The sequence below is a fragment of the Natrix helvetica genome, assembly GCF_964273705.1.
Source record: "Natrix helvetica genome assembly, chromosome: 2".
NCBI classification, from domain to species: Eukaryota; Metazoa; Chordata; class Lepidosauria; order Squamata; family Natricidae; genus Natrix; species Natrix helvetica.
Window position 1 is genome coordinate 33,566,478 of NC_138552.1, and position 10,796 is coordinate 33,577,273.

Genomic DNA, 10,796 nt, shown 5'->3' on the forward strand with positions numbered 1-10,796 from the left:
ATCACGGGCATAGAATATTTAGACGAGTTCAATACTTGTTATGGCAACACATATTGAAACAAGCAGAATAGGTGATGGTGAGGTTGGAAACAGAACATAGGACTGGGAAGGATGTTTCTTCATTTCAGATGTAACAAGAATGAGGTCATTAAAGGATTAATTTCCCTTAAATACCATTTGACCCTTTCAGTCTTTCAAATAATGGAGGCAGTTGTATGTATATATATATATATATATATAATGTAAAAAGAAAAAAAATGTCCTTAACTATGCTCCTTAAGATAATGAACTACATTTCTGCTTAATAGGATGCAGTTTGTCTTCCCCACCACTCGAGCTATGAACGTTGAACAAATATGTAGACAACATTATGTCTGTTGAATCTTGTATTGTCAACATTTGAATGCCAAAAGAAGATAAAGGTATTTGGCACAATCCAGGACTTTTAAGTTTCATTCTGTGTTAAAATGCAGAATACATGACTGAATGGATGTGACAAATGTAAATAAAGTTTGCCCAGAGTCCAACACAATATTTTGATAAGCAAACTGAGTAAATATAACCCAAGCCATTACAGCAGATGGCACCATCTAACAAAACCGATTCACCACCACTACAGCCATAGCACAGTTCGACCTGAATGAGAAGAAATCCAAGGGCTGTTGATTAGGCCGGAAAGAAGTGTGTTAGAAGCAAGCACTGACAATGCATTTTCAGGCTGCTATTAATCAAACTATATGAATACTTATATATAGTTACTAAAAATCAAGCTCAATTTGAAGAAATATTTTGACCAGAAGGATAAAAACTTCAAAATGATCATTAGTTGTTTCTACTCAAACTGAGGTTTGTACGAGTATAATGTCCTTCAACAGTTTTATTATTTAAATTGTGTGAAGACGTTTTCCTCAGTCACAGTTTTCTTTTATGTGTTGGCCACGGCTACACAAGACCCAAAGAGGTTTTAAGACATCCTTACACAGCTTGGTGTTTCCTCCACAACTTCAACAGTCATCAGCCAATATAACCACTGCTTATTGGAAACAATAAGCTTCAATAGCTGCATAAAAGCAGTAGCAGTTTAATGACATCATGAAACCAATAGGTTTGACAATATGGCAGCTTATTGACTACCAAAGGCTTTTAAGAATCCTAAATTTCGAATCCTACCTTCACCTGGGAATAAGCCAACTTGAAGTTTACTTCTGAGGAGGCATTCCCGGGATTGTGCTGTTTGTTACCTGGAGACTACATACCATTAGATTTTTAAAGGACAATTTCTCTTCAATCACATAAAAGCACATACGTAATAATAAAGTGAAATCAAGATGTTATTGATCAATAAAACCTAAGAATATCTGCATTCTATATCTATTTGGTGTGAAAGTATTAAGTATTACTGTTTGCCACCAAGTTAATTCTTTCACCATTCAAGTAGAAGAGATTTAATATGCTCAGTATGTTTCAAGCTAAGCCTGTAACTCTGGCCCAATAGCTTCTCTCTCAGTGTAACATGCACCATTGCCGAGACAGTAAAATTCTTGGCTTTTCTATGTAAGTAACTGTGAAAATAACAAATATCCATTAATAATAAGAAATCGGGAGAATCCCTAGTTTAGGTCTCCTGTGTGAGCAGGGGGTTGGACTAGATTACCTCTAAGCCCCTTCCAGCTGTGTTACTATTACTGAAGCCATATTTCCCTCTTTTTCATCTACATTTAACACATCTCTATGACCAGCAAAGATGGAGTTGCTCCAACAGAAATGTGCAATCAGAGAGATACAGTAGGTGTTGATTGTCTGACAATTAAACTTTTAAATTTATGGGGACCTAGTTGGGAATTGGGAAAAGAGATATCAGCTGTACTTATGAAGATGCACTTCATTGTACTGGTTTATTAAGATACACTAAATTTTAAATATACGATGATCATAAATTAAACACCCTGGATTTTAATAGTTTTCAAAAGAAACCTACTTATTTTTGTAGGCTGTGATCTATTATTTGTATTGGAGGAATGTTGAAAGAAATGTCCTTCTGGGCTCGGCTCCAAGTGGGGAAAAAGACACTGGAGACATGGAGGCTGCTTGGAAAGATGGTTTTAATGGTGGACAGGACCACATGGCTTGAGTCCTGAACAGAAAAGGTGATCACACGCTTCAATTTTGGTGGAGAAAAAGAGAAGGGTGGAAGAGAAGCTGAGTCCCTGGTTTTATTCCCTCTCTGGGCTTTGATCTTGAGCTTGTCTTCTGATTGGTTGTCAGACTCCCATGGGGCCATGCAGGGGCAACTCTCTAGGCTGCGTTTTGAATCCAGGTTTGGTTGAGTTCTCAGATGCCATGTGGGGAGTTGGGTAAAGGGCCAATATTATCATGCCTTAATCCCATCACTCTGGAGCTGAAGGGGAGAACTCTTTATTATGTAAAGTGAACTAGCTCAGGCTTTAATGGCTCATTGACAAAGGGGGGTGGGCAGGAAGCTGCACGCAGCTATTCTGTCTTTTAAAACATGTTTCTTCCTTTTCACATCCAGAGAAATATTCTGCCTTTTCAATATTTCCTAGGATATTTTATTTTTCTGGGAGAGGGCTGGGTGATAACTTTCCACAGGAACAACTGGTGTTTTTCCAAAAAAAAATTTCTTCGTTAGCATATGCTTAACGTAATTTAAGTTTTCAAAGCGATCATCCATCGCAATTTCCACCCACTATTATCCCACCCTCCTAGTAAGGGTGGAAAGCTTTTCTTACCCAGCTGAGCATTAAACTGAAGGACATGTGACCCAACCTGCCAATCCTCTCTTAACCGCGCCTCCTTTTTCGAACTCACGGAGGAATCAGCCTTCCGTAGTCGTAGAAACGCATTTAGAATAGAACGCTGGGCGGCCAATGGAAAGAGGCGGAAACTGAAAAGCAGCCAATGAGCGCAGCCTGGTGCGAGTTTTAAACTTGCAGCGGCAGGCAAAGAAGATATCGCACTCGTGCAGCTGCAGCAGCAATCGGCTGTCTTTTGGTCCTGGGCGAGAAAGGGAGCGAATCGGAGCAAGCCGGTCGTGAGGATCTCAGGAATCCAGCCTAGACCATGGCTTTGCGGGTCACCCGGGTATGGAGGAAATTGCCCGTGGGGGGGGGGTTATCTTTAAGACGGTATTGCACGTTAGGATTTGTAGGAGCCTGGCGGCCATTTAATGCTGAAATTCTACCTAAACTTAACAGAGGATTCATTTTGAGCATTGTGGCGTTTGCTTGTAAATAAATCTGCTTCAAAGATCATTTGTGCTAGTTTTGTCAATGATGAAGGTGCGGCAATGGAGCGAGTAACATGGCGGTGTGACAAATATACCTTGTTCCTCTCTCTCTCTCTCGCATTTCTAACTATATTTGAACGGCGAAGTCGAGGTAGCCCGTTGCGGGTGGAAAAAGCGTTATATTGCCTTGTTAAACGTATATAATTGAATCCTACTCCTAAAGTATAACCGAAGGGTTCCCCCCCCCCACCTCCCAACAACTACATGAAAGAGTAATAGGTAGTTATCCTTCCCAGTTCATCATAAGGCTGTGTATATATTTCTGAATGTTCTGTCACTTAAATGATTTTTGGTTTTTTGGTAGAACACAAAAGTCAATGCTGAGAACAAAACAAAACCTGCGATGGCCCTCAGTAAGCGAGGGGTTGCTGCTAGCAAACCAGGTTTGAGGCCTAGGACTGCTTTGGGAGACATCGGCAACAAAGCTTGTGAGCCCCAGTGTAAAGACGTAGCGAAAAAGGTAATGCTTTCTTTGCCTGTTCTATATCCAATGATACAGTAGGAGTTAGCAAAGCCATAGTCCTGCTTATTCCTATCTTGTTTTTTTCTTTCCCACTTAGGAAATGTTGAAGCCTACAGCCGTGGACAAAGCGATTACTCGGAAAATCACAAAACCTACTGAAAAACCAATTCAACCTGTGAAAGAAGAAAAGCCAATTCCAGAACCTGTTAAGGTATTAAATAGTTTGTAAATAAGTGCTTAAGGATCATGGGTAATTAGGAGCAAAGACTTTATTTAGATTTGTAAATCTGTAGTTGTTACTTGTAGGCTGGAAGCATGAGTTTTAGAATTTTTATTTACTTTTAATAGGTTGCAAAATTTCAAATGACCTCTAGATGGCAGTGAAGAAATAAGTTAGCCCTGATTTAGCTATGCTAGGCAAAACAGCTTTTGGCTAAGATTCTAGGTTTGATTCTGGTTTAGGATGGTATACCTAATTATTTCTATGGTTATTTCATGGAAAATTTTACTTTATTTACATTGGTTAAGTCACTTGATGCTAGTTGAGATAAAATACAAAAATGTAAAGTACATCTTAACCTACAATCAAGAAGTCAATTTATTTGCTCATAATCAAGTGCCACTTTGGATAGTGAGATGGGTGACATATATTGACATTATACAATATACCTTGCAAAGAGGCATTTTGTATAATATATCTAGTCTGAACTTCTGCTTTATCTCCAACATTATTATATTTTTTATCCATTGCACAATTAGGGCAAAGCCAATTTTAGCATCTCTACCTTTCAATTTCTTGAAAGATTCACCTTTCAATTTACCTCTGATCTACAACTATACTTTAGATCCTCCCTTGGTATAAGTAAGGCCTAATGCTATCAATAAAACATGGATAATGAGCAGAGGTTTCATATTTGCATGTCCATAAGCAACATCATTGAGCCAACTAATGAATTTAATTATAGTCACACAGCTGGAAGTACATAGGTGAAACATCCATAGGAAGTAGCTGCTACTTCAATCTATGAAGCACATACAAATGCATCCTTGGGGACACATGATGTAGCCTTTTCCTGGCACAACATCTGTGGGTCCAAAGAAGAATGCTCTGAATTAAGCAAAAATATGCTGCATATTTTTTCAACATTGTGGGTTAAGTACTAAAGATAATATCTTTCCTTATAGCTGGAGCCTCTATCCCCAAGCCCCATGGAAACATCTGGTTGTGCTCCAGCGGAGGACATATTATGCCAGGCTTTCTCGGATGTACTACTTGAAGTGAAAGATGTAGATACAGATGACGTGTCTGATCCAAACCTTTGCAGTGAATATGTTAAGGATATCTACAACTACTTGAAAGTTCTTGAGGTTGGTTTAAAGAGCTAATCAGGCCTGACATTGGCTATAGAATTAAACCTACTTTGGACGGTATTTTATTTTAAAAAAACACTAGATTACTGTTGATAATTTGTTATCACATCTCTAGCATAGTTTCTGAAGTATCGCTAAACGGGATAATTTAAATCTATTTTTGAGAGCTCAAGATGGTAGCTTGTTCTAAAATTCTGATGATTTAACTAGGGAAGGAAGCTAAGAACTTTCTCCACAATCTAGAGGGCTTCTTATTGGGAGATAGGTCTAATCAAACTGGACAATGACAGGACATAATTATAGAGGTGGAAATACATAATTTAACATCCTGCATGTTTCTATTCCTTACAGGGTCAGCAATCTGTGAAAGCAGACTACTTGGCAGGTCAGGAAATTACTGGAAATATGCGGGCCATCCTAATTGACTGGCTTGTGCAAGTTCAGATGAAATTCAAACTGTTGCAAGAGACCATGTACATGACGGTTGCCATAATAGACCGGTTTCTTCAGGTAAGGAAAACTGGTCTAAGAGGCTCATTCCCAATTTGAGCAAACAGAATAATGAGAACTCTCCACTGAATTTTAGCTTGTTTTAAGTAATGTGGCTCCTTTGAAATCAAGATACAAATGTTAATTTAGAGATTTCCATTGTATAAACTTTTCTCTTGAGTAGTTGCTTGGCTCACCCGCAGCATTTTCCTTTCATTGCTATTACCAGGAGCTGAACAATATATACACCCTAAAATAATCAACATATGTGTCTAGCTAATGAGAATGAATAGCCTGACCAATGGATACAGGTGGTGCTCAATTTACAACCACAATTGGGACCAGAATTTACATTGATAAGCAAGAAGGTTATTTGAATTCTACCTGATTTTACAAATGTTTGTATTTTATTAAGTGAAACACTTAATAGGAGTAGGCAGAGCTGGGAAGGATTAGATTAATCATCAGCCTAGAGCTGTTACATTCCCACAGTCTCAATCCAACTCCTTGAATTCTGTTGACTCTTAACTTGAACCAGTTTAGTGTTCAATTTTAATTGTCTAGATCCTTATGTATAGGCTTGAGTAAAACGGCTTCTGAACTGCACCCTTAATGCATGGTCCTGATTCTTTGCACTTGATAACACTGCAGTTAGGTGAGTTGCATTGATAAACTAATCTGGCTTCCTCCATTGACTTTGCTTCTCAAAAGCCAGCTGGAAAGGTTTCAAATGGTGATCACATTAGCCCCCAGCATACTGCAACCACCCTAAATACATGCCACTTGCTAAGCATCTGAATTTTGATGATATGACTAAGGATGCTGTGATGGTCAAGAGCAAGATCTTATTTCCAATGCCATAGTAACTTTGGTCACTAAGTGAATGATTGTAAGTTGATGACTACCTGTACATACACTCTTAAACTTGTTCTTCAATTAACCTACAAGTATTTATCCAATGACAATGTGTGGCCTGATCAATGAATACCATATTGGGACAGCATAAGCATTATTTTTCAATATTTCAGAATGTTTTTAAAAAATAACTGATGGGAAATCTCTCTTACAGAATAACAAAATAGCCAAAAGGATGCTACAACTGGTTGGTGTAACAGCCATGTTCATTGCTAGCAAATATGAAGAAATGTTTCCACCAGAAATTGGTGATTTTGCCTATGTGACAGATCATACTTACACCAACTTACAAATCAGGCAAATGGAAATGAAAATCTTACGGTCACTGGATTTTAACCTTGGTCGCCCTCTTCCACTGCATTTCCTAAGGAGGGCATCAAAAATTGGAGAGGTAATGCACTTTTAAACATTGAAACTGGAAAATATGTTCTTCCTAATTGCCTATTTTTATGAATGTTCTTGTTTTGATATAAATAGAATTCTAATTGTAAAAGCAGAGTTAACGCAATGGTATTTAGTGATGGTTGCTGTTTTCCAGTGGAAGGTACTTAAAAAGCTTTTGGTTTGTTTCTCTTTACATATATGCAATTAGGCAAAATAACTTGATGCTTTAATCTTATGCAATGTGTAATAAAAGATTTCTTAATGAGATTTATAGGACAATGAAGATAACATCTTTATTCTGATTATTTTAGGCAGATATAGAGCAGCATTCATTGGCAAAATACCTGATGGAGCTTGCACTGGTGGATTATGAAATGGTACATTATCCTCCCTCCCAGATTGCAGCTGCAGCGTTTTGTTTGTCTACTAAAGTTCTGGAAGAGGGAGAGTGGGTAAGTCGCAGAACCCTAACTTAACAAAGGAAAAGATTCAGATAGTCCTTATTTAGCGGCTGACAGTTTTAGTGACCTTCACAGTTATGATGGCGATGAAAAAGTAACTTTGTGATCAGTCCTTGCATTTATGACCTTTCTAGGTCTGTAAAGCAAAGGAAAACTGAAATAAGATCATTCGCAGTTTCACTTAACAACCAAGCTGCTGTTCCCAACTAATGCACGAAGTCATGTCGGTTGTTTAGGTGTTACTGAAGCAGATTAGCATGATGGAGAAATTGAATTGGCAAGGTATAGCTCACTTTTTCTCTGCTACAAATCTAGTTCAGATCTGCAAGCATATGATTACTTGGTCCTGAATATACCTAAAATTTTCAGTTTGCTATTAATAATAGCCTCTCAAAAAGATTCATGGAAGGCAGCTCTTTAGAAAACCAGAAGATCTTCAAAATCTTTAATTTATAAATTTACCTCTTGCCTTTAGACGCCAATTCTTCAACACTACATGTATTATACTGAAGACACTCTTATTCCTGTGATGCAGCATATGGCAAAGAATGTGATGTTGGTAAACCGTGGCCTTATAAAGCAGATGGTAAATATATCCACTTGCTTACTTGTACTGACCCACCCTTAAAAACCACAAATCTCAATCTTCCTGAATAAATCCTAGGAAGGGCTGTGAATTAAACAGTCCCCAGGGCCTGGAAGATGCCTTTAGAGCATCAGGTCGCTAGCTCAGTGTAAGAAGTCAAAACTTCACTATATGGCTGCCTATCCTTTGCCTGGGGGGGTAAGAAGGGGAACTTGCCATCTCTGCTTAATTCTACTATCCTCTATTAAAGCTTTTATCAAAGTAAGTTGGGTAATCAAAGTGATAGTCACTTTGTAATTTATAGCAACTACTGCAATTCTATAAGATATCCCATCTGAACAGAAAACAAAGATACAATGGGAAGAGGGGGAGTGTGCAGAAAATATTTTTCCCACGCCTGGAACAAACAAATCACCAGGTTTCAGAGGCCCAATGGGTCAACAAAACCCCAGAATGCTTTGGTGGTTCTGTGCTTTAGACAAAATAAGATCCAAATACAATGAGTAGAGCAAGACTAGTATATGTTACTCCCTCCGTGGCTTCCTGAGTAGCTATTTCTCAGTCTCCCAGTTTTCACAGCACATTTCTTCTTTGACCACCATAATCATCACTGCCAAAGAATCCACCTTGGCTTCTCCCATTGTGGCTGCCCACATTGTCCTTGCATCTGTCCTCCTCCTTTGTTGCTGCTAATGCTCTTGCCTTCACTCTTCTATCCCCAGCTCCCAAATCACTTCTGCCTGGTGGAACCACACATTGTTCCAAGCTTGGCAGAAATGTCCTAGCCCATATGTATCTTCTTTCAAACATGGACCACCCCAAAGCAACTCCCTAGTGGGAAAACAATTTTAAGGAGTGGGCTCGTTTTTTCCTTCTTCTGGAGAATGAGCATACTAGGTTCTCTTCCTTGTGGCAGCCATTTGTACCTAAGCAAGTTGCTATGCTACTTAATACATTTTTCAGGATTTTCAATTTTCTGATTCCTGGGACGTTTTTGTATAATATAGCAATACAGTTTTATCTTTCAAATATTTAAGCAATGCTGATTATGTAGCTCATAGCGTTATTATACATTCCTCAGCAGTTCCTCAACTTCTGTTTGATAAATGGGCTGCCTTAAAAATTCAGTAAAAATGTTAATGAAATTTTGCTCTAGAACAAAGTATTGTAATGATAATGAATCACATCTTTCTCCTAGACTATAAAAAATAAATACGCCAGCAGCAAACACGTCAAGATTAGCACCCGTACGGCATTGAATTCTGCAGTCATACAGGATCTCGCTAAACCGTTGTTGAAATAAATATAATTTAACTTTTTGGACAAAGTTGACACCATGTGTCACTGTTTGTGTGTGTATATAATATATTCTCTTAAAGTTTTTAATAAACTTCCTTTTACTTCATCTGTTGTCATGGTCTATTTAACATTTGTTTTGTCAAATATTAAGCCTAAAATAAAACTAGGATATTGGAAGCTCATGTTTATATCATCTGTTGAATGAAGACCAGCAAACAGGAAAAAGTTCTCATTTATTTTCTCAGAGGGATTTTTCATTATCTGTATTCTGAAGTAATAAAAATTACAACAGTCATTCCTAGTTACTTGTTTTAGTGAATACATAAAATGGATAAAAAACTAAATATTCTGCGTTTAGATACATCAACGTCAAGGAATATCATATGAAACAATACAGGCAAAATTAACTTTCAGAATACATTAATTTGTTGACAAATTATGACATGACAAACTATTATAACTAGTAAAAATAGTGATTGTAACTCAAATTCAATAAATGATGTATCATGTGCTTGCTGTAAGCTATATTTTGTGTTTATATATAGCATGGTTTTATAAGGAAACTTATTTTTAATATGAAGAAACTTAATATGTAGCATTTCAAGTGTAAGAAAAATGTTTTCCAAAACCTGGAAAAAAATTTCTATTATTTAATAAACTTTATATATCATCAGGACATTTGAAGGATTTTATTTTGGGTATCTGAGCTGTCACACCCCAAAATGGACATTTTTTTCTGATTAATCATAGCTGCAAACAAACTTCCACAGCTTTTGTTTCCATCATTATATGTTGCTAATGGTACTCTTTGTAGCTCATTCATAAACTCTTGATATAATGGAATGTAGAATATTATATATATATACATATACATATACATACATACATACATACATACATACATACACACACTATGTAGGTTTTTGCTTTCAAGAAAGTTTTAAGTATGCTAAACTATGACCCAAATAAGCCGGATTTAGGCAAATTAAGTTAAATATCAATTTAAGTAGAATTGATTTTATTTTATTGAATATCCTGCTCTTTGTTCAAGAACACCAGGTAGCATTCCCTTTTATTTCCCACAAATCTGAAGTAGCTGGGCTAAGAAGTTCTATGGCTGAAAATAGACTTGAACCTCTTACATTACGCCAGCCTAGTTCCAGCAATGCTTGGTCTTCAGTTTTCTGATCACATTAGGCCTACCATAGTTCTTTAATGCATTGCTACCTGTTTTGATTAGGCATATCTCCCAGGCTTATATTTGTCACATCATTGGTTTTCTGAAAATTCAAATTGTACCTTGACCTTGCTTTTCTTTTCCAGAACAGCATGCCCCAATCGTGCAATTATCAAAGTATAGTTATTCGCCTTGCTTGCATTTTTTAAAAAGGTTTTTTCAACCTAGAATATCATAGGGTGATATGAAGTGCAGGTTTGTCTATTTAAGTCGTCGGACATTTTAGCATCTCCTTCAGACCAAAACTGATCCTTTTCAAACCATGATTTTAAAGCCTCTTGAAT

The 10,796-nt window shown here is 37.3% G+C and overlaps 1 protein-coding gene across 1 annotated transcript; it reads left to right on the forward strand.

Moving 5' to 3' along the window:
• The first annotated feature begins 2,824 nt into the window (after positions 1-2,824).
• Positions 2,825-9,381, forward strand: CCNB1 (cyclin B1). Its single transcript, XM_081943388.1, has 9 exons — positions 2,825-3,102; positions 3,612-3,767; positions 3,868-3,981; positions 4,956-5,138; positions 5,493-5,651; positions 6,700-6,936; positions 7,241-7,381; positions 7,866-7,976; positions 9,175-9,381. Exons 1-9 carry the CDS (start codon positions 3,082-3,084, stop codon positions 9,277-9,279), a joined length of 1,227 nt encoding a protein of 408 aa, XP_081799514.1. The 5' UTR covers positions 2,825-3,081; the 3' UTR covers positions 9,280-9,381.
• The last annotated feature ends 1,415 nt before the right edge of the window (positions 9,382-10,796 follow it).

Coding starts and splice junctions, on each gene's coding strand:
- CCNB1 (XM_081943388.1), top strand. CDS start 3,082: ATGGCTTTGCGGGTCACCCGG. Junction 3,982..4,955: donor CAATTCCAGAACCTGTTAAG/GTATTAAATAGT, acceptor CTTTCCTTATAG/CTGGAGCCTCTATCCCCAAG. Junction 6,937..7,240: donor GGGCATCAAAAATTGGAGAG/GTAATGCACTTT, acceptor TGATTATTTTAG/GCAGATATAGAGCAGCATTC.